The sequence below is a fragment of the Hippocampus guttulatus genome, chromosome 11 (genome assembly GCF_054856545.1).
Source record: "Hippocampus guttulatus isolate MCC_2025c chromosome 11, RoL_Hgut_1.0, whole genome shotgun sequence".
In the NCBI taxonomy this organism is placed as follows: Eukaryota; Metazoa; Chordata; class Actinopteri; order Syngnathiformes; family Syngnathidae; genus Hippocampus; species Hippocampus guttulatus.
The window spans coordinates 8,166,116-8,191,199 of record NC_141271.1 but is presented as its reverse complement, the minus strand read 5'-3'; the positions used below and the strand labels follow the sequence as shown (position 1 = coordinate 8,191,199).

General features: G+C 40.1%; 1 protein-coding gene across 2 annotated transcripts in view; it reads right to left on the bottom strand.

The window, feature by feature from the left end:
• The window catches only part of fgf14 (fibroblast growth factor 14), a 90,764-nt gene extending 66,258 nt beyond the window's left edge, over positions 1-24,506 (bottom strand). Inside the window, exon 1 of one of the 2 annotated variants that reach the window (XM_086124369.1) lies at positions 23,662-24,506. In XM_086124369.1, coding sequence (XP_085980495.1) covers positions 23,662-23,752 — 91 coding nt within the window. In that variant the 5' untranslated portion in view covers positions 23,753-24,506. Of the gene's footprint in view, positions 1-8,347; positions 8,463-23,661 lie in introns of those variants that run through there. The other variant, XM_086124371.1, reaches the window with a different exon arrangement.
• Positions 24,507-25,084: the final 578 nt, after the last annotated feature.

Genomic DNA, 25,084 nt, shown 5'->3' with positions numbered 1-25,084 from the left:
TTATGTGATGTAGTAAACTATAAAGAAGAACTCTCATGACATCATATTTATCAATGATGACCGCATCAGGAACGCATTTCACCATGTTGTTAAATAACCCAGCACACGGCCATACGGAATCGATTTGTACTTAAAAACATTTCAATGTAGCTTATTTGCATATTGTGTCATCGCACTTTACTGCCATAGTTTCATTAATCCTCAGGTGTCCGAGTGTCCATTTTATTTGAAATTTCCAAATAGTTGCCCAGTTTATGTATAGACTGGCAGCGCTAATGCGATCAAACATACAACAGCAGAATGTTTGAGGAGGCACATTTCTGAAGAGCTCAGCATTAAAGAGTGGCACTGTGTAGGAGAGCGCATAACGTAAAGGACATTGTTGCTTTGCTGTGCGCCCTTGTCACTTTATTCTCATGGTTGGTGCCAACCTCAATGTGGTAATCAAATCAGGAGTGGTGCAAATCAGTAAATCGGACAAGGACATTTAGCCGAAACAGCACAACTGAAAATGAATTACAAATGCTGTGTGCTAGCGTTGAGCAACATTGACATAAAAAATAAATAAATAAAATAACTCTAAATGGGATAACTCAACTTTGTATGGAGATGAACAGCAAAAATTGTGTTCACTTTTATAATTCATTCAGTGATCAGTTTTCAAGGGAACTGAGTAAAAGGTATTATAGTGAACTTTTGTTACCATCATAATCACTTCTTATCATCATTATTATGATTATTATTATTATAAAGTGGAAAGTCAACAATTAGGTGAATATGACACAGAAGGTAGTTCTTAATTCACTTGGGTTGTCTGGCTTTAAGATCACCGTTCGGTTCACACTGGGCACAAAGGGAACAAAATGCATAGCAAAAAGCTGCTGATCGTATGTGGGACCAATTTAAGGACATTTAAAGAAAATAATTACATAAAAAACATTTCTAATAAAAAATTTTGTTGAATCATATCCTCCAAAATGTCATTTCATTTATATATATATATGAGTGATGCCTATTGATGCCTTTTGAGTGATCCTGAAAAGGACTATCAATCCAGGAAGTGATCCAAAGTCAAGTGACCCACTTCTTCACAAAATCTGGGGTCTCACTTCTCAGATCCTCTTACTAAAAGAGTACGTACACACAAAAACAGAAAATGGCATAAAAAAAAAATCTGACCGATCAAACTGTGCTTATAAACACCTCTAGGAAGAGAACGTGAAATGACCACAAATTAACCTAGCTTCCACCTCACATCTACTTTCAAATTAAAGCAGAAACTTATCATATTAAAATTATCTTCATATTTAGTCTTGGAAAAATTCTGACTAATCAGTGACACAAGCTTTGAAACATGATTTATCCAGCTGTTTCCCATCCACATACATTTCCTGTTGTTAGACATTTTCTCATAGCTGTAATGAAGTTTGGGAGGGCATTTGGATCCCATCGATGGCACTTTGGCATATCTGTCTAAAAAGGATCAGATTTTACCGACGGGTCATTTTGGTGAAGGTGAAAGGGTGGGGGAGAGGTGGTGGTGCTTCAGAGTGACATTGTGGAGGAAAGCGATCCAGCAAAGGAGAAAGGAAAAGGAAGTAAAGTGCACTGCACACAGATAAGGGGGACGGATGATGTGGCATTAAGCTGTTGACTTTAAAATGGCACAAGGCAGGTTGTAATCAAATAGTCAGTGTGACACTCTATAAAAAAGTCAATAAAGAGTAAAAAAAATAACCCAATTTGGGTAAAAAAAGAAACATGGATCAATCCACTACTTTCTAGGTATTTATCACAGAAACCAACATTCAAACATTTCTTCTCTTATCTTTTCCATATCACACACACAATATCAGAATATTGGAAGGGTTGAGGAGGTAAAAGTAAAGATTTTTGGAAGGTGTGTGTCTAGTCTCATCTGTCTTAGACATAACATAGCTTTTCAAACAAAGAACATCACAGCAGCAGTCAAACATTTGGGAGTGTGATCCCTGGGGTTGCTTCCGAAGTCAGGACCTGGACAATTTGCTATGATTGATGGAAGCATGAACTCTGCTCTCGACCAGAAAATCTTCAAGTTTGTGAACTCGAGCTGACACGCTTGAGTTTCGCAGCAGGATAACAATCCAATACATACCATTCATTCAACTCCTGAATGAAGGTTTTGGAGTGGCCTAGTCAACATATGGACTTCAGAAAGCCTTCAGAAAGACTCTATGTTCGAAAAGTGAGTGGAGAGGCCTGGAGCACTGTTATTTGCTTTGGGGCTGGTGATCTCTGTTCGGGGCGAAGATACTGGGACAGAAACTAAGCCCCTTTGCTTCAGTGTTTGACAGCTGAGGCTCTTCTCCTTGTCAGTGAGGCATGTGATCCTTAGTGATAGCAGGACATCACCTTTGCTGTCTGCCTCATTTATCTCAGATAAACGGAGTAAAACAATTTTTTTTTTTAAGGTGGTAGCCACTGAGGACTAAAAGATTCTCGACCACTTGACTTTGTCACAATTTTTTGTCTTCATTAATGCACACTGATTGCCGAAAAGTTACTGTAATGACTCCTTTTGTTTGCTGTGAAAGGCCATACATGTCAGGATTGTTAAACACCTGAATGGTCGGACCTCAAAGCAATCATGACAGACTGAGCTGCTTTACAGAGTATTTTTATTATTTATTCATTTATTTTGGGTACCGGTAACAAAAAGGCGGGTGCTAACATGAAAGAAAAAAAACAACTACTAATAGATAATGATGTGACAGAAGGTCGAAACAAAAATAAAGTTAGGCTGAGTAAATAAGGAAGTTGTGTGGGGAGCGATGGGAGGAAAACAAATTTGAACCAACAGAATGTAGAGCAGAGCTACCAAATTCAAGGCCAGATGTGGCCCGCCACATAATTATTAAGTGGCCCACAAAAGCAAATCAAAGATGACAACTTCCACGATGCCTGCTGAAATATGTACCAAAATTTTATATGGAATAAATCTGTGACATTGTAAGCATTTTGTTGTGACCAAACACCTCTTGACAGTTACTTAAACACTAATTGAATAAAACGTTACTCTTGATACTCTTTATACAGTTTCAGGCATCACAGACCTTCAAGAGAAACGGTAATTGTAATGTGGCCCACGACAAAAATGATGATACACCCATGATGTAGAGCATAGGTGTCGAACTCAGGTCCTGGAGGGCCGCTGTCCTGCATGTTTTCCAAGTCTCCCTGTTGCAACACACCTGATTCAAATGATCAGATCATCAGCAAGCTCTGCGCAAGCCTGACATTGAACCTGTTCATTTGAATCAGGTGTGTTGGAACAGGGAGAGTTGGAAAACATGCAGGACAGCGGCCCTCCAGGACCTGAGTTTGACACCTATGATGTAGAGAATAGGTGTCAAACTCAGGTCCTGGAGGGCCGCTGTCCTGCATGTTTTCCAAGTCTCCCTTTTGCAACACACCTGATTGAAATGATCAGATCATCAGCAAGCTCTGCGCAAGCCTGACATTGAACCTGTTCATTTGAATCAGGTGTGTTGCAACAGGGAGACTTGGAAAATAATGCAGGACAGGAGTTTGACACCTATGATGTAGAGGAACTAAAACAGAAAAGACAGTGCATATTAGTTACTACAATACTGAAGACGAGACCTATTACTAACTACAAGCAGGACGAAATAGAGGCAGGAATGTACAAGAGGATGACAAAACAGCGACAGCAACAGCAATGTACAATCTCTCAGCGGTATCCTTCTGTGTCTGCCGCGTCTAAATACTCTGCTGATGATAATCACTGGCAGGTGCAACGCAGGAGACTCCACGCCAAGTAACTGCAACCCGAAGAGAAACTCCACACAGGAAAACAAGGATATGAAACATGTGACTCTCTCACTCTGTCTCTCATATACTGTGTATATATATATATATATATGGGAAAGACCTCCGAAGGTGGTGGAGAATGACAGAGCGAAGATCCTGTCTTCCAGATCCAGACTGACAAGATGGTAATGGCTAACCAACCAGATATCGTGATCATAGATAAAGGGCAGAGGAAAGCCGTTGTAGTGGATGTCGTGGTCCCAAGTGATGGAAACATCAGAAAGAAGGAACACGAGAAACTCGAGAAATACCAAGGGCTCAGAGAGGAGCTGGAGAGAGCCTGGAAGGTAAAGGTGACAGTCGTGCATGTGGTGGTCGGAGCACTCGGGGCGTAGTGACCCCCAAACTAGATGAGTGGTTGCAATAGATCCCGGGAACAATATCGGACATCTCAGTCCAGAAAAGTGCAGTGCTGGGAACAGCAAGGATACTGCGCAGAACCCTCAAGCTTCCTGGCCTCTGGTAGAGGACCCGAGCTGAATGGAGGACGGACACAACCCGAAGGGTGAGACGAGGATTTTTTTTTTTTATATACGTATACACACACACACACCATATTTTCCGGACTATAAGTCGCAGTTTTTTTCATACCGTATTTTCACGACTATAAGGCGCCATTAAAAGTCTTAAATGTTCTCCAAAATGGACAGGACGCCTAATGATGCGGAGCGTCTTGTGTATGCGCTGAGTTCCAAAACCTGACTGACAGCCGACACGCTGTTTATATAGAGAAAAGGCGGAAGTGACTGTGGACAGGCATGCGGCAAAGAAGTCGGCCAATCAGTGAAGGGTGGGTGTGTATATATACATATATGGAGAGAGAAAGAGACAAAAGGCAGACGTGAGTGAGGACAGGCATGCGGCGAAGAAGTCCGCCAATGAGTGAAGGGTGGGCGTGTAAGTGGATGCTAAAGACGCCCCTAGCAGGTACCAACACCTGTATAGAGTGTGGCTATGTGCATTGTTGCAAAACAACTTCAGTTTTGGTTTCTAAGAACCCCCGAAAATAAATTCTACAAAGAGACACGCCTACGAAGCTCAGTTCAAACTTCAAGCCATCGGTTATGCTTTTGGCATGCGTGCCCATCTCACAGCAGCGGTGAAAAAACAAGTCAAGCAAAAGAACTCTGAGCTTGCCGTTATTCCCGGAGGCTTGACTAAAGAACTCCAACCGCTGGACATCGGCATCAACCGGGCGTTCAAAGTAAAGTTACGCCACAATTTGCGAATGGATTGTGGCTGCTTGGACGAACGTGTCTGCTTGCACCGTTGTTCGAGTTTTTGGCAAAGCCGGCATCATTTCTGTGGAGCCACATGGCAATGAGAGTGACTCTGACAACGAGAGGGAACACGGCGTTTTTTGATGGATTACCGGTACTTGCACAATTGTTCAATTCTGATACAGAGGATGAGGACTTTGATGGATTTCTGGGTGATGATTGATCGAAAAACGTGAGTACATTGTACGATGGCTAAATAAAATACAACGGAACTCAGTTTTGCTTCCGTTGCCTTTTTAAAAACGTGTTTTTAGCTTGTATCTGTATGTCTTGGCATGCTACCGTATGCTTCAAGCTAACGTGTTTTTAGCGTGCGCGCATGCATGTCATGTCAGTGGTATGTTTTACCACTGTAAAACTGCGCCCAATAATACAGTGCGTTTTGTCTGTGTGTCAAATACAGAAATAGCACCCATTAACGAGACTGCGCCCAACAATACGGTGCGCCGAATGGTCGTGAAAATACGGTAATTTAGCCGGGGGTGCGATTTATACTCTGGAGCGATTTATGTGTGAAATTATTAACACATGATTATGTCATTTAACGTGTTATTTTTACATTAAACCACAAGAGGGCGCTCTCGGCCTGTGTTGATAAATCGACAATGAGTCTGATGTAAGCGACGAAGAAGAGGAAGCGGTGCATCGTCTACCTCCCGAGTTGGGGGAGTTGTTTAAAAGTGACACGAGGATGAAGATTTCATTGGATTTAGTGATTTGGAGTGAAACTGATAGTTTGGTAAACTTGTTAGCATGTTCTTTATGCTAGAGTTATCTAAATAACTCTTAATATGTTATGTCGTTACTGACATTACCAGTCATGTCAGTCATGTAACGTTAGTATACCGTACACTTATTCAGCCTGTTGTTCTCTATTTTATTTTTATTTTAAATTGCCTTTCAAGATGACATGTATGTTTTTGGTGTTGGATTTTATCAAAATAATTTCCCCTAAAAATGCGACGTATACTCCAGTGCGATTTATATGTTTTTTCCTTCTTAAATATGCATTTTTTGGCTGGTTCAGCTTATTGTTCATATTATTTTTGTATTAATTGCATAACATAATCTACTGTATAAGCACACGAATTTATAATTGTTCGATGAATACCTCTCTGAATCAAACCTGATCAGGATCATTTTGTTACATTGAATCGATCTATGTTTTCGAATGAGATGATGCCGATGTACTCGGTAAACGGTCTGATTAGTGTACATTTGTTTTCAGAGATTTGCCGGTGATAAGATTTCTTTCAGCGCTGGCTTTCCAGTGGATGGATTCAATTTCATTTAAGTGATCTTTCATTTGCTGCTGTTGTCTGCACCCACCCACTGAGTCAGCAGGCAGACGGCTAGCGTATGCTTCATATTCCACGAGTCGCACAGAGGTTTATGAATACGCTTGGGAAGAAAAGTGATGAAAGCTAAGCATAGTTGTTACATTATCACTGTTGAATGTCATTCGTCTGATAATATTCATAGCTTCCAAAATTGGTCAGTTAACATTGTGTTTATCGTGGAATCTCAAAAAGGCAGACACAAATCACCGACGCTTTGGACCTCTGTCATTAAAGTGAGGTTTTAGTTATTTAACATGACTGACGTTTTCAGGGGTTAAAAAAATTGTCCTTTTCTAAGTTTAAATCTATTATGACAGATATTCACTCATTTTGTCCAACTATGTATCGCCAGTGATAAATGGAGGTTCACTGTTAGCATGAAATTTAAAAACATAGAAACGCCTTCACACTATTTGTCTCTCTCATGTTTGTTTGGAGCCGTTACGTAAAAGTCCCAATCAGCAGCTCACGGGAGAAGTCGATGCAACGCTATTGAGAGCATCACAAAAGACGGCCTTGGCAGATCGTGACTCCGTTGGCGACGACTGCACAAGCGCTTATGGAAGTCACGTGTTGAGACATGAGACTTGATGACTGCAGTGTAACGTGAAAACGAGATCAGTAAAACGTAAACATGGACATTTTGGATCATATCTGTTGGGAATATATATGTGGTTTCCTGCTGGACCATCTTGTCCAATAATATGAGGAGGGTTTCTACACATAAATCAGCCATAATGGAAGCACATTCAGATGCTTTTTAATATATACACAAACAACACACATGCACGCTACAATGGGTGACCTTCAGGTTTGATCATCTGCACTGTGGCGATCATTTTTATTGATGTAAAGGCACACTGCGTTGAAAGCGCTTCTTCACTAATCACATTATCTCCCGCAAATGTCATGATGTCTTGCTATTTGCCTGCCAAAGATACGTTTTCATGGCTTGTTTGTTAGCTAGCTAGTTAGATCATGCACACTGATTGTTGTGGAAGAGCACAGTTTGGGCAAAGGATAATACAATCACAATTTAGGACAGTTCCAGGTATTTAGATTAACTTTTTGTTGGCATTTTTAGGACTTTTTAGAAACGCAAAGAATAATAAGGAGATTTGCAAGACATTTTGAAAGTCTGAAGTTAGTTAATGGGGGGGGGAAAAATCCTTGTGACGGATTTTCAAACAATGTCCATCCACGTATGTTTTCCTTTTTATGTTTGTTTGTTATAATAGCACAAGGTATCGCATTTTTACAACAATAACACGAAACCTACAGATTTCCACAAAACATTGTCAATGGGAAGGTGTTGGCTCAAGGAAGAACCTTTCCATGTTGAATGCATCAGACCAATATATTGATTATAGTCATCCAAATATTATTCTGATGCTGGTGTTCTCCAATTGTAGGAAATGATACTGGATCTCAGTAGTTCCCAGATTTTCCCCAAAAGGCATCTACAGTAAAAATGATAACTTGTACTTTTCCGTCTTAAAACAGTCATTTCAATTGGAAAATCAATTGGAAAATCTTAAAATCCTGAAATTTATGGCAACAATGTTAGTTACCGCAACAAAGCAAGCAAGTTATATTTATTTGTATCTTTAAATTGGGGTTCCATGAAGTGGATAACTGGTCGGTAAACTCTTCTTTGTTTTGAAATGCAGGAAAGCCAAATTTCACAACAGCAAAACTTATTGTAATATATTATAATATTATTAGAATTATATTTGGTGAAATTGCCCAACTTATATTGTATCTAGTTTGTTGCTTTGAAATGTTGAGGGGTTTTTTGTTTGTTTGTTTTTTAAATACCGATTACCACCAGAAAAGCTCTTTAACGGGACTCACCGCTCTGTTCCGCATTAAGTGCCTTGCGAACTTGTCGCTCCACAATCTTAGCAAAAGACGTGGCCTCCATATTTGGCCTGCAAAAAACTTAAACCAGGACCTTTATTTTACATATCCTCTCCAGCATTTCCGCGGTTTTGATATGACCCACAGAGGTACGTGCCACCTTTTAAGCCGTTCTCACACAAATATCTAAGCTGTCACATGCTTGTCAAGACATCGCCAGCGCCATAAACTTCCAACATGTCCCGCAGATAACAGCGACACCTTCTCAGCTCGCCGCAGGCAATCTCAAGTGTAGTGCTGACACTGGCACATTGTGTGCATGTGGAAACGTGCTTGTTTTGGATGGAGGCAAATAGCTACACGTACATGTTTACGTCAACATCAAAAACAAAATTTTATCATTGCCATGTATAATGTGGTCACTGTAAAATGTGTGTGTTGTGTTAACATCATAATCAATTTGAGTGGAAATAAACATAACAGAATTTCTTTTTACACATTCAATTGTATGTCCGGGTGCTTTGCTAAAATGGAATGTGATTTAGGTCTTCATTAAACTTTACTGTAATGTAATTTTGAGAAAATGTATTTTGCAGATCTCAAAAGTCAAAATCAAAACTGTATTATAATATGATATGTATTCAATGTACGATATGCACCCATTTTCTGAATCGTGATGGGACAATGACACAAACAAATACTGCAGAGCAAATAATTCATTTCTTTCGTAAATGTATTTTATAAAATCTATTCTCTTTTTCTTCACTGCAATCAGTCAAAGAGAACTATCGTTCATCATGTAGCCTGCCTAGCTAGTTGATGCCTCAATTTTTTTATTATTTTTTTGTTCTCATATAAAAATGCCAGTGGTGTCTGTCTAAATATAGAACACCAGGTCCAACTACTAGAAGACAGAAACTGAAAGCAAGAAGAAAATAAATAAATAATTGGTTAAAAAAATATACCCAGAGCTATGTAAGTACCCAGGAAAATAAAAGCACAGCAGTACGAATCTTGCCTTGTGAGATGAATAAAATGAAAGCTTGGAGGCTAATGCCCCCCCCCCCATAAAAAACAGAACAATTTTCTGTTCCACTTCTCTAAAACCATGTACACACACCAAAAAAAATGACTTGGGGAGCATGATATGGAGAGAAAGACCACAGCAGCACAAGTCTGCCTGCTGCACTGCAGCAAAAATTCACACAGCCAACACACAACCTCCTGCACTCATCAACGCAACCGTGAGCACAAGAAGCTTTACATTGAAACAACAGTATCCAATTGGAAGAATCTAGTCACAGGATATATTACCATATGTTCTTCATAAGCAATATTTTGCTCAGCTCTGTAAACAGCATGGCAACGCATACCAAATAAAGTGAAAGTACTGCCGCCGCTCAAGTATGGACTCAAGATTACATTTTGAAAAACATAAATAAATGAAAATTGAAAAAAAATCATAATTTTTTAGGGTAGAATTTAATTATTTTAATAAAAATTTTGAAAAAACAATTTTGTAAAATACTACTTTGCAACTTTAAAACTAAATATAATATATTATTTCTTATAATTATGATTCAATTTTGACGAAATTAATACATGAAAAAATATATAAACACCAATAATAATAAAATATTCGCTGTCAAGCTGTAGCATGCCCCACATGCTACAATCATAGGTGTCAAACTCAGGTCCTGGAGGGCCGCTGTCTTGCATGTTTTCCAAGTCTCCCTGTTGCAACACACCTGATTCAAATGAACAGGTTCAATGTCAGGCTTGCGCAGAGCTTGCTGATGATCTGATCATTTGAATCAGGTGTGTTGCAACAGGGAGACTTGGAAAACACGCAGGACAGCGGCCCTCCAGGACCTGAGTTTGACACCCCTGTGATGATAAATGTTATATTCAGTCCCATTAATGATCTATTTTTCCATAATTCTGATTTCATTAAATACTAAAAGTAACAGTTGAAGGAATTAATAAATTATATAAAATAAATACATTGAAAGGAAAAAGTGAGATATTTAACACACTACGTAAAATGGTTGACATACCGATTCAAATTTAGATCCTGATGGATTCATGAAATACCTTAAGAAATAAAAATGCAATTTTGAGGCCACTCATAAAACATTCAATAAACTTGGCAAACAAGTTATACATACAGTACATATTTTGTCAATAACATTACATCACAATATTAAACTTTTGTAGTAGTCACTACATTTCAGGTTTAACTATGCGAAAAAGACCATGAGACCCCCACAATCAGCATCAAGAGTCCTATATCGAAAGAGCAGTGAAAGTCCCTTGTAACGTAATCAAACTCACAAAGTCATGGCTGATATGGCCGGTAAGCTAATCAAGATGCAGGAGCAGACGATCACAATGGGAGATATATGGGGGACGCAGAGCAGGCTGGATTGGGAATATGATTAACCCACGATAAGAGAATCCTGACAAGGTAGGAAAATATGGGCAGTGAAACAAACAAAGAATAAATATCCAAATAATATTATTTAGTCTACTCTTTTACATCCTTATTTTTTAACATCCCAGGTAGTTTTACTCTGGCTTTTTTCACCCAAGTCTGAACCAAATATTTTTCTGTTTGACAAGTGTCTGTTGTATTACCTGGCAAAAGACATTTTGCTGCCCATTGAAATTTTTATGTCCATTTGCCCCCAATCCACACACACACACACACACACACACACACACACACACACACACACACACACACACACACTTTCCCTCCCATCTGCCCCCATTGCATTAAGGGCATAACCACTACACTTTCGAACACGCACTAGAAAATGGTAGCTTTCTATTTTTTGGGATAAGGAGTGGTTCCAAACACAGCCAAGTATGGAGGAAGCTGACTTTTTGTTACCTTGATGCTTTCTCTGCTAACTATGCCTGTTACCCTGCAGAGCTGATACAATCATTCTAATAAGCTAAGCATTGAAACCTGCACTGAAGTTGATGTACACACAGTAAACAAGTCTTAGGCCACGACTCGATTTGTGGTTTAAAAAAAAAAAAAAAACAAGCAAGAACCTATTAAATATTGTTGAGAATCTAAATGAAAGTGCCCTATCAGTATTAATTTGGTCATAATTATCCTCCATATAGATACATAGATCGATAGATCAGTCGGTCAATCGGTAGGTATGCCATAGATATGCTTGAAAGCCATATGATGTCACAAGTGTCAAATATTTCTCACAACCTGAGCACATAGTCAATGTTGACCACGAGTAGGCCTTTATCAAACACCCGAGAACCCATGAAGGAAAGCACAAGCAAACAGCGAGCGGTATCGTGTCGAGCTTTTTCTTCTTGAGTTAAGAAGCACACTTCACATTATGGCCCGGCGTAATAAATGAGCTGCAGGCCAGCGGTGACTCATGAAATCATATCAGCAATCAATCATAATCAAATCAATGAGATGTACTCTGGGCACAGGAAAGTAAGCAGGGCCTGGTGGACCTCATCGTGTTTTTCTGCTCTCCTCATCCGTCTGAAAATCTTAATGGTGGTCCTGTGGATGAATGATTTGGCATCTTCGAGAGCTTTATTGGAATTACCAATTAACAGAACAGTGTTACAAGAAATGCTTTTGAATCCAATGTATTCAAACAAACACTTGCAACAACAACAAAAAAAAAAAAAGAAAAATAGGTAGATTGCATACTAAGGTAACTTAATCAATCTCCTTTTTCCCCGAAGTAAAACATGGGTTAGAATAAATATTATATATTAAGAATATACTGTGTATATATATATTTATAATTCAAGGTACCACTGTGTACACTAACAATCCAATTCAATCTTGGCAGTGTGTCTGCTGTAAAATGTCACACACTTGAATCTGCACACCAGTGAACAACTGAAATACAATTTGTGCTTCTTAGTAGAGGCTCGCATGGGCTTCGCAGTTCACAACTCAACATGCACCCTTTCTCCAATTCGAGTATTCATGATAATGAAATCTACACCTTTTGTCCAGCGCTACACGGCGTGAGCCACAATAAAATAGAGGCGGTTTAAAATGTAGCAAAAGTCGTGATCCTGGAGGTGTTTTGACACCACAGACTGTTTTAAATTATGACAATAAATGCAATATGTCTCCTTTGGAAATCATAGAGTTCCTCACACATCAGTATGAGCAAGTTACCAAGGTGACACAACGTGCAAAAAAGCGAACATTCGTCAGCAGCAACCTGAAGAAAAATTATACTAAAGCACAATCCATAAATTATCTCGGTAGACACTGACCACAGAGGTAATGTTCTTCAAGCCTTAGTCAATTAGAAAGAAACACTGAAACTGTAGGGGTGTTCACACGGCAAGATTTGGTCCGGTGCTACGCCGGGGCTGCCCCAGTAGAGCGTTCACACGTGCAAATTAGCTCCGGCGTAGCCCCGGAAAACAGCTTACACCGGACCAAATTTGATCCACCTCAGGGAGGTGGTTTAAAAATTTGCTCCAGAGCAAATGCTTGTTTGCGAAGCAGCACCAGTGTAAATTTGCACGTGTGAACGCAACTGGGTTAAATTTGCTCCAGAGCAAATGCTTGTGAAGAGTTTACGTACGGCGAGAATGCGTTGCTTTCGCGCTCTGTCGGACTTCCGTCATGTGTTTGTTTAATAACGACACAAGACTTGGCTGGTAACATCTTTCCTTTTGTAGAAGACTGGACTGTCTCGGAGTTCTTTGTGTAGTTTGTTCATTTGTTGTGTGTTCACAACCCCCCGCTCCCCATATAATTTATTTTGTGATTTCCTCTCTTGATTTTCTGTTTGGCGCCCGCTCCCCATATAATTTATTTTGTGATTTCCTCTCTTGATTTTCTGTTTGGCACATTACGTGTTTGCTTTTCTGAGTGTCATTGAAGTCATCGTTGATTTACGTTTTCGGGGGCGGTCACTCTCGAGCAGAAGGTACGGAGACCGAGAAGGAGAAGGACGTGCCTGTCCAGTAGTCGCTTGAGTTGTGTATACGTTTTAAAAAGAACCAACACGACAGCTCATTTGTTTTCTGTCGTTTTGCTCTGCTGCAGAAACTGCCGTGTGAACGCAAGTGGGGCTGCACCGACGCTGTGCCGGTGCAGACACGCTCAGCGGCTTTGTACGTGTGAACGCTCCACACAATTTGCTGCGGTGCAAAATATATCGCAACAAAATACATCGGTGCAGCGCCGGAGCAAATGTGTGCCGTGTGAACACCCCTTGTGTCGCTTGAACACATGCTCTTAAGAAGCAGCCATAAGTCTTTGTGTTGCTGTCATATATCTTGCCAGTTACAAAACCCACAACTTTACTTTGGATGGCAGCCAGATGTGTGATAATACTGAAGGGGAAGGAGAGTGTTAGAATAGACCAAGAGGAGGCGTTTGTTTTGGAGGACATTGGTAAATATTAAAAATGGACACTTCACTTGATCAACGATTTACCCATATTGTAAATTTAAATTTACCACCAATGATTATTCATTCATTGTAACGTGATGGCACTCTCTCCATGAATGTTCTAAACTCTTGTTTCTTTTTCAACGTTGTATTGAGCAGAATAATGCTGTCAGAACGGGGGTCTCTGTGAACGGAGCGCACCTCCAATTCTTGATGTTATGTTGGGCTTTTTTCGATGGCAAATCACAAACCCCAATTTCAATTCAGTTGGGACGGTGTGTTAAGTGTAAATAAAAACAGAACACCGTACAATTATTTGCAAATCTGATTCAAATTGTATTCACTAGAATACACTGCAAAGACAAGACCGTTATTTTTCAAATATCAAATACCGTATATACTGTATTTGTATTTATTTATCTATCTATCTATCTATCTATCTATCTATCTATCTATTTATTGTCACTCATTTTAAATTCCATCAACTCTCCTTTTAACAAAACTCAATAACTATTTGGGGACTGTGAATACTAATTGTTGAAGCATTATAGGTGGAACTGTTTCCCATTCTTGCTTTATGTACAACTCCTGTTCAACATTCCAGGGTCTCTGTTGTCATATTTTATGCGCCACACATTTTCAATGGGAGACAGGTTTGGACTGCTTGGTCAATCTAATAGTAGCACTATTTTACAAAGAAGCCAGAAGATTGTAACACTTTCAGAGTGGGGCAAATTGGATGGTCCTTGTTCTCTATGCTCTGGAAAATACGACATCCACGATTTCACAAAACAATTTAAAATGTGGTCTCGTCAGACCACAGCACACTTTTCCGCGTGTATCAGTTCATCTCAGATGCGTTCGAGTCCAGAGAAGCCAGTGGGGTTTCTAAGTGTTGTTGAGATACTGTACTGCTTTCACTTTGCATGGTAGAGTTTTAACTTGCATTTACAGATGTCATGACGAAATGTGTTTAACTAGCAAAGGTTTTCTGAAGTATGCCTGAACCCACGTGGCAAAATCCTTCACACGGTGATGTTATTTACCCATCGTTGCTTGCGAACAAGTGAGCCTTTCGGGGAGGCTCCTTTTATACACAATCATGACACTCACCTGTTTCCAATGAAGTTGCTCATTTGAATATGCTTGCCAAATTGAATATAGTTAAAAAAGGATTTCCAAATAATTGTATTCTGGTTTGACTTGCACTCAACACAATGACACAATTTATTTGTTTTTCGGCCTTGTCATTGAGAGCAAAACAACTGCAGGGAACAGTTTGACCCAAGAATGGGTTGTGCTTTAAAATGGAGTAAACGTCTCAAAATAAGATTTATTTTTTCTTAAATAGGCTAAAAAGTAAGAAAAATCTGCAAGCCACAGGAACATAGGACTAATCACACACCACAAAATATACTGTCGATAATGCTTATAAATGCTCATCTGCGGCAAATTAGGATTGGACAAACAATTAAATTGCGGGTGGCAGCGTTGAGTTTCAAAATAAGAGTAAGCAACCAAAATGTTCGGAAATAGGCAGTAATTTCCTGAGCGCAACCATCGCCCTTTAGCCAATCCTCAGTGAGATGCAACCTGGCACTTTGAATGGAAAAGCAAAAACATTGATGTTTGGGGGGGGGGGGGTTCTAGATCTGCATCAATTGTGTTTATGTTGTAGTTTTCATTTTGAGTAGTCGGCTTACTTCAGAGGTAGATAAATGTTTCCATGCTTCTATTTCCCACCAGACTTCATTGACAATTTGCCTGCAATTCATTTTGAAGAAGAGGTTAAATTGAATGAGATGTCAGCGATTCATAATGCCCGTTTTCATTTTTCCAGAATAGCTCTGATTACGTGTTTTAAAGTGATATCATTGAGGTGTTAGGCACATTAAATGGACTACCACAGAGTAACATGACCCCTTTTAAGTGGTTACCAAGGAAACCACACTTTTACAACAACATTATCCGTGATGTCTTCAGTGTACGCCCTGATCCTTTATTCAAAGACTACTTTGCACATTTTGCTGAAAGAAGTCGATTCTTCTCATCAGCCAGAATTCCAAAAGGCACATAAGTGATACACCTCTGTGATGACCAAAACAAACAAAAGTAGGTTATCGTTCTCTAGATTAAACGAGAAATGTTTCATAAGATAAAATAACCTTGATTCATGATATAATCTGTGCATGTTTTGGGATTCACGGGATTTAAATATGTGCTCAAATGAACCACTCTTTCTTCATACAAACAGTATGTTTGCATGGTCTGTGCTCATTGATCTTGTGATTCCAGTAGCAAGTGATAGTCGGCTGGCTGGCCAATGTAAAGCTTGTGATATAACAGACCATACAGTGAATGGTACAGCATTGACAGTGGAAATAAAAAGGCTCCAAAACCAAGCTCAAATGCCATCTTTTGAAGATGTTAAAAAAAAAATTGACAAAGATAAATCCAAATTGTTTAGACCGTTCAATGTGTCCTGCACAACCTATACAACTGAATTAAAAAAAAAAGTGAATGTCTTTGAGACGGGAAGTAAATATAAACAACTGAAATGTGGTTACACAAGTGTGACCGTCATCTTATCACTGGGACAATGGCTGTGTTGAGAGCAATAACATTCAATCTCATGTTAAATAGATGACAGCACACACCCATGACAATTTAAAGTGCACCTGAACTGTAACGAACCAGTCTCTGGTTTTGAGTTGGCTAATATTCATTAACACACTGGGCTTTATTTGTGTGCCCAGTGCAACTCTAGGACGCGGCCTGGTCGGCACAGAGGTCTGTTCTAGGTTTAGGTATTTTCTCAGAGACAGACCCTAATTGGTGGGTAACCACTCCAGGGTGTTACACACCAATCACAAAAGTAGATTGACCACCCCATTACAACTATGTCAAATAAGTTTTGAATTAGAATCAAGAGTGATGCATTCAAAAATTATGTTGTTGTTTTTTTGTACAGGAGGACTTCGCTCATGCACTTCTTCATGTGATGAATCCTAGCAGTGTGCAATGATGGTTGGAGGTGGGTATTTTTAGCCAGCCCTGCCATTCTCTCATAATTGTAGGAGTTATGTTTGCGTGTTAACCCACACTTTAGCACCACTCTTTTCTTTGTCTCTCACTACCAATTGAATGAGTGCACATACATTATGCAGATATCATGTACAAACCAGTACACCCTTTTCTACTCGGAGAGCCTTGATTTTGGGTGGTAGCTACCTTGAAACGATACTGGAATGGATGGCTGCATCTGACCGTAAGATGCAGTTCAGGTGAAAATTAATTATACAGTGGAGTATGCTGTCCCTTCAAGCCTGGTTGCCATTTGAGGTTGATTGTAGGTCTTGTCTGGCATTTCAATTCATTCGATTCCATTTCATCCTGTTCAGAGATTTACATCTTTTTTTTCTATTTAACATTTATTTGTTGAGCGCTACAATGCAACTGTAATCTGAGGGTTAACCATGATGTAATGATTGATGCAATATGCAGCTCGACCAATGAAGAGTGAGTGGCATAACCAACTAATGTGCTTGTGCTGAATGTAATAAACATTCACATGTGGACTTGTGCTGTGTGCAATGGCAGACAGCCCTCTCTCTGTGACATGCGGGCACTCACAGCCAACAATGAGGCGCTCTAAAGCACCCACACGAGTCTGAAGCCCTCAGTCCACGCATTGGTCCATGCATTGGCTGTCAAGTCAGAGATTGTAATTTATTTGTCTCCACTTTTAAACTGGTGCAAAGTAAAAATACATACTAGTTCTGGGCACATAATCTACTGTTCATCATGATAATCAGAAAAAAAAATTAAAGCATCAATGTTTCAGTGAGGGCCCATCAAACTTTCATTTCACAGGATAGATCAAGACATAACCTTATCCTCCAACGTTTACCACATTACTGACCTCATTAGATCACTGCCATTCACCGTAGCCAGAGTCCCCCATTCAAGTGACATTTGCAAAGTTTCAAGATGACATCTGCGTCATCGCTCACACAGGAGAGAAACTTACTCCGGCTCTATTCCTTCCACTCAGCTGCCTCATTACTTAATTGACTTAATAAAGTACAAATGAACTGCTCGGACTGTCAAAGCTTTCACGACAAGTTGCCATGTATGCATGAAAGAACTGCCGAATGCCTTCTTCAGGATTTCTGACAATAAACAGAGTCCACCATTTGCATTACGAGGTGGAGGAAATACTTCAATGATCAGTCAAAAATCACTGAAAAAAAGTGAAAAATATCATCAATTACTATATTTGTGAAGGGGGGGGTAATTTTGGACCGTGTAATTTTTATTCTAATTTTGGGTTGCAACGCAAGGCAAAACAGCTGATGAAGCAAATGATCAACAACTCAACAATCTTGTAAATTGGAGCCCTCATAATTCAAGGCACTTGTGTACATTCCATGATCAAACTTAAAATGATGCCTGAGCTTGAAAGTGAATCACGAGACTTGAAATTGGGCTTGGACGGGAGCTTAACTCTCATCACGTATGCCCAGCTTGACAGCCTTGTCAGCTTTGTCTCTCTCAGTTCTTGCAGTTTAGGTGGAGTTACTATAAATACAGCCACAAAGCTGGGGTACCATATCTAGGCCTTTTTAGATGAGGCTGCAAGTGCAGTTGCCTCTTCTCTATGACAAGAAAAACACATGCCTGGATTGAACTGCTGCGTGATTTGTTTGACAGGTAACATGCTCAACTCGTTATCTTATCGCCATGAAGCGCCGTTCTGACACTGCCTCGCTACTTCATTAAATGCCAGCTTGCTGAATCCACAGAAATCATGAGCCTATTTTTCATAGTAATGGTCCATCTCGGCTTGTGTGGTCAGTGCGTTGGCCTCGATGAGGGTCTTGCTTTGGCTTCCAACAAGCTTGAGTCTGGAATGTTAGCGTCTTTGAGCGCCTGCCACGTGGAGCCATCGCAATCAGTCCATCATCAACCCCAATGTGCCTTTTGCGTCACTGGCATTAATGACTCACTGTTTGAAAGAGTGAGGGCTTTAACTCAAAAGATGTTGCAAGATGCTCAAAAAGAATGAACCATCAATCTCATGTTCACAATTATTCAGAAGTTTAACCTGAAAGAGAAAAGGCCCATTGTGATTCCTCACACTTAATTCAGTACCAGCCAATTCTAGACCAAGTCTGAAAAGATGTTTAAAAACGTCTTTGGGAGTGAATGAGTTAAGCATTACATGGCCATAAATCAAGTGACCCACAACTTATGTGGATCAAATTATTTAAAAAATGGTAAATGTGTAAGAATTAAATATACCGGTACACAAATTTAAGTCTACATATACAGTATACATCACCGAAATGTAACAAACACTTAATTTTACCACTTGAAATGTCTCATAACTACTGTTACTTTGCTACTTAAAATGTTAGCTAAACTTGAAAAATGGAAATTGGGCTGAATTAGGTAAATATTCATAGTTTTTTCAAGGACATGCTAATTCAATTGTATATCGCGCTAATTTTTCCGATGCTTGATCCTGAGGCTGACTTTCTCACCTCATTTTCTGAGAACTGCACTTTTTAATCGTCAAAAGTTTGAACACTGTATATATTTATAACATATTTAAACACTATATTAAATTGCATATTACCTCATTAAGAGTGCAGTCCTTCCACCTGCACGTTGGCTGTTTATAATAATAATAATAATCATCATACATTTTATTTATAAGCGCCTTTCAAGACACCCAAGGACACTTATTGGTCGTTCACCAAAGATTCACGGGTGAGCGACGGATACTACAGTACTGTTTCCACTCTCCGACCACATACTCGCAATGGAGCTCAGCTGAATGAATTCGTTCACTAAATGATCCATTCAATTTATGTAAATTAGTCAAATTACGGTGGCCTCAACTGAAAGTTAAGCAGATTTTGCTTAAAGTTAGCTTGACCGACAGAATATGTACATCTCGCAATAAGGAAAATATGTGACTTAGAGGGCCACCCACCTCCCCAAACTCGACTTATACAGTGAAACTCCTCTACAACCAAATCATGTTTGCAGCAAGAAATGTTTCACAACAGGGGACTTTTCACTCTAGCAAATTTTATCTTAGATGTAAACACACACACACACGCACACACAGCGTATATGTGTACTCTTTTTTTTTTTTAGTCCCATAGTGCATAAGTATGAGCATACATTTATTTGAGACTTCATAAAGCTAGTGTACAGTATACAAACATAAGACAAAATCGACCAAATTACAACAGCTGCGTTCCTTCTTTCTGTTAAATGAAATTACTCGAGGTCGTTATTCCGTCATTATACTGACAGAAGATCGGTCACCGGGATCGTCACTAACTGGGTCAGTGCCAACGGACCTTCTCAGTTCGTCACTGCCGGATTCCCGTTTCGCTGAAGACAAAGGGAAACGCGCTGTGTCTCGCATGTGTTTGTTCGAATACACTGGTGTTGCTTCTCGAAGAGCGGAGGAGCGGCTCCTCATCCTCTGACAGAAATGAAAAAAAGAATGAATATCACTGTCTAATATTTTCTGTATCAAACTGTATAGTTATAGTTTTAAAAGAAATTGAATCTTGGTGAAATGACTTATTTTGAGAATTTTCAGAAGACGTATTTGCGGTCACAAGAGCGTAATATCCTGTGATGAACCTTTACATTAAGTTTATTTATTGAAAGTTTGAATCAAACAGTTGTAATATTATGGCGGCTGGCCTGACAAATTGCTCCGACCCGATTCAACAATTGTCTGGTGCAGAATTGAATAGCAAAAGGAAAATAATTTTTATATTCATTTAAGATTTCCGAAGAGTTTATAGCTTCCATGGAATCCTATATCAAACACCTCTTCCGTTGCTGACACAAATGTAATGTCTTTTCTCACTTGCCACATAGTGATGCAACATGACAGTCTAAACCCGTAATATAGGAATCTAAACGCCGCCCAATGTGCCAAAACTGGTCACCAAAAATCTATGTTGACATTTTTATTTCATGCTCACATCAACCTCTGAAAATATGAGAATGATCACCCATCTATTAGGGATTCGGGGTGTTTTCCTCTTATAGAAGTGCTCTAAAAAAATCTACGCAAATACAAATGCAAATCACAAGACATGTCTTGCCACACTACACAATGTGACACTTAAAAAAAATGTGGCGGAATCTCTCATCATGCAAACATTGACGTATTCATTGCATATACGCCTGCGTACAGAACCTTATTTTCAGTAACGCCTTGACAACGGCTGTTGCAGATGAGACTAGCCATCAATCAAACAAAAATGACATAAATTACATTTTAATATCTTCGTGATAAGCAACTCAACATTAATATTTCACAACACAAAAATAGCTACCATGATAAAATAAAATCATAACAATAAAAACTTGACATTTAGAAATCCGTGCCTCAAAATGGCATACGCATCTTGGTGGGCGAGCACCAATAGACATACAACACAGCCAGCTTTCTTAACCTGCTGGATTGATCGTTAGTGAAATGGGTGTCCGTAGGTACTTTATGTTCTCTGACGGTACACTAGGTGGCAATGCTGGTATAAAAATACTGCTGAGATGAAACGGGCTGTGTGGGTTAATAGCTTGTTAAGAAAAGACAGTGTTTGGCTACACTTTGGCCTTGTTATTTTGCCTCCCACCACCACATACTTAACCCGGTTAGAGACGATTGAAGGGACGGACAAAAACCCACTTCTGTTCTTGCTTTGTCCATCCTTCCTGCATCAATCCGGGACGGACCGTTCCGTCCCAGGGACAGAATGCCCATCTCTGGTAAATACTACGGTCTTTGTTTTAGTTTTCACGGTGTTCCAAAGCAATAAAACGATTGTGAACATCAGTACAAAGTGTGGTTCTTTACCTGTGTAGATACACTGCTTGTGCTATGGACGCTTGTAATGTAGTCAGTAGTATGTTCTCGACGCTGACTGGCTGTCACTGGCGTAACACCAAAGGACAAGAAGAAGAAGAAGAAAAAAAGATCTGCCAGTGATAAAATACTGTTGGAGAACTAAATTTTAGCAATTTTGGAAGTGTGGTTATGAAAACAATGACGGAGTGACAGTCTCTGACAGTGCTAAAATAGCGGTGACAAATTGACGGACTGACGTTGAGAGATTTGGTCGGCTTGAAATAATGACCCAGACGCTTGCGAATGATGAATGACGGATCAACAAAATTGACTGATGCGCCTCCGTCTGATTGTTACTTCCAAAGCTAGTTAAACTGTATGAGGTAGTAAACCTAAACGAGGTAGGCCTGTGTTTTGCTCAAGCACACTTAAAAGAAATGTGTAAAAAATGTGTCATAGTTGATTCATAAAACAAATGGTGACTTCAAAGCTAGATATGGTGAAGTTAAAAAAAAAAGCTAAATTAGGGTACATATTTTTAAACTGCTCACATTAAGAAACATAAAAATAGCGCGGATCCACTGAATCCTGTACAAGCATGAGACTAAATAGTCCGTCACGTGATAACGAACAATTCTCAGTTCTGTGTTTCACGAAATAAATTGTTACTTTTAAGGTTAGCTATGTAGTTTTATCCTGTTGAGGGGCACATAAAGAAACCTGTAAAAACTTGACTCAAGTGATGGAAAATCCTTAAAATTGTGTGACATGGTGGCAAACAGCGAGTTGTGCCGATGATGCTCATAGTCTACTTAATCCCGAAGCAAACTATTCTTTTTTTGTTCACCCAAGTATGGAATTGTTTAACCTGTATGTGGGGGAAATAAATGGTACGAAAATATGGTATGGTCTTTCAATGGCCAAAACATTAGGTACAAGTGCACAGTCTAATGAGATCCACTCAATTTTAAAAAGTGCCTTGGTTTCGAGTGACACTGTGAGAGAGCCATTCATTTCATAATATATTTCGGGGTTTGCCGCACACTGCACTGCATCATACGGAGAGCTGTTTGTCATGTTTGTTTGTATTTGGAACGCGTTTGACTATGTTGGAGTTTACCTAACGTGGTGGTCTTCTTTGCCTGTATTCAACTGTTTCTCCTGCAGTGTCAGAGTGTCTCTCCATGCAGTCAGATGTTGATGTGTGGTGCAGTTGCACTGTACTGCTGAGCTCATCATCTTCCCTTCGCCAGGCTGCACGGAGTAACAAGTAGCCCCGCACAACGCAGACACACACCACCAACACCACCAGATGCACTATTATTAAACACATCTCCCCATTCAGCCTGTTGAAATAAACATGGCATTGTTGCATTAGCACACACAAACACACATTACCCCACCTCCCCCTACCAAAAAAAAAGCACTGCATTGCTTTGCCAATGCAGTGCTGCTGGTGGGGGCCCGTTTAATCGAAAAGTACTGTTGCAGTGGAGGGCTACTGCTGCTGCAGTACGAACCCGGATGGCATCATGTAGTGCAGGGGTAGGCAACATGTGGCACATGGGCTATAGAGGGGCCCGCGAGAGCAGCTAATCCAGCCCGCTGGACAAATAAAACCATCTGGTCAGCATTCAAAACATAAATGATCATACATTACATTTGTTTGCATCATTAAATTCATATGGCATTCAGAGGACTTCATATAAACTGAAATAAGGGCCCTTACCACGACTGCCAATGTAACAACTATGCAATAACTGTGCAATACAGCTACTTTGGAAAGAAAAAAGTTGCAGGTGATGTGGTGCGGCTTGTTACTTGTCCCCCAAAAATGATAGCAGATATACAGAATAAGTTGTTCCTCCTCCCTTATGGCTGTGTGTGCCTCTGCATTACTGCATTCATAGCATTACAGGATCTGTCACAAATTTCAAAGCAGAGGAGCAATAAAGCCAAATCAGACACTTGGTTTATGATAGGGATAACGAAGATGCCTCTTACCACTTGGATTCTTGTTTTTCTTGAGACTCTTGCCACAAAGACACTGCAGCATATGCGTTCCTTTGCTGAAAATGTTCCAAAGAAACCACATTGATTGATTTGGGCGAATCCAGTGGCTCAAACACCCGGAGAGAGATGAGATCCTTGCGGTTGCATAATAATAACAAGAGTAACGATAATGACAACACAGTTCTCCACGCAAAGCCTGCCAATTGTATCATACAGGAAGAGGAAGGGGAAAAAACATCTCCTGTCTGTGCGGGATTTCTTGTGTTTCTCTCACGTGGCTTTATTCGTAACAATGCTGTGGTTTCTTCTTCTTCTCCTTCTTCTTGTGGCGTCCTCAAGTAGAAAAGGTACTCTTAATTGTATGTGTCGCACCGGGGAGGAGACGCCAGCACGCATACACACACGCACGCACGCACGCGCACACACACATTCACACACGCGAGCACACCCAAGCACACACGCGCGGCACAACGCGCGCACAACTAAAACAATAAAAGACGCCGGACTTCCGTGGAGGAGAAAACCATCGCGGCGTTTTAGTTCATCACTCTGAGGAGAAGCTGAAGAGGTGGAGGAGGAGGAGGGTGGATCAGCACCGCGTCACACGTCAGGGGAGGATGCATCCTTTGAAGACCCCCTGCACAAGTCCAAATTCGCCCCTGTAGTCAGTCACACGGCCCCCATCACAGTTTGCACGTCTCTGCCAGTCCCGCACCGCTGCGTCTCGATGCGTGTAGATCCCCGCGTGTCTCTTTCAACGCCACGCTAACTCCCCCTCCCCTTAAAAAAAGTGCACCTACTGTATATCAAAATGTCCATGGATGGGGGTTTTTTTCTGTCCAGCTTGTGTTGGAAACAGGAGGAGGATGAAAAGAAGGAGGAGCAGAATAGGTCTCACTGGAAAGTCTGGCTTTGCGTTACGTAAACACGTGGTTTGTGCCCCGTCATGTCAGTGATGCTGCGAAGAAGATTCCGATATGCTACACTGTAATCATACCTGTCAACTCATACGGTTTAGCCATAGTTCATACGGATTTTGTGGTGAATTTTACGTATATGGCCGTATCGCACAAATCATACGGATTCTGAACATTTGCGGGGGGGTTTTCACCAACTCCAAATGATTTGGAGTTGGTGAAAAAAGTAACGCAGGAATACAACTCTGAACACAGTAATGCCACTAAGTAGAATGATGATTAGACATTAACCAGACATTGTTTTATGGAGATCTACAATAAATATCATTGAAAATTTCGTGGGTTTTTTTCTGCCGTTATTTTGACATATAAAATGCTTTGGTATGTTATAAGGATTTTTTGCTCTTTCTAAGGATTTTTTTGGTAGTTTATATAGGTTGGCGCTCCGAAAAATTGACAGGTATGTGTAATACGTGTCGAATTCTGAAGTGTAGTGC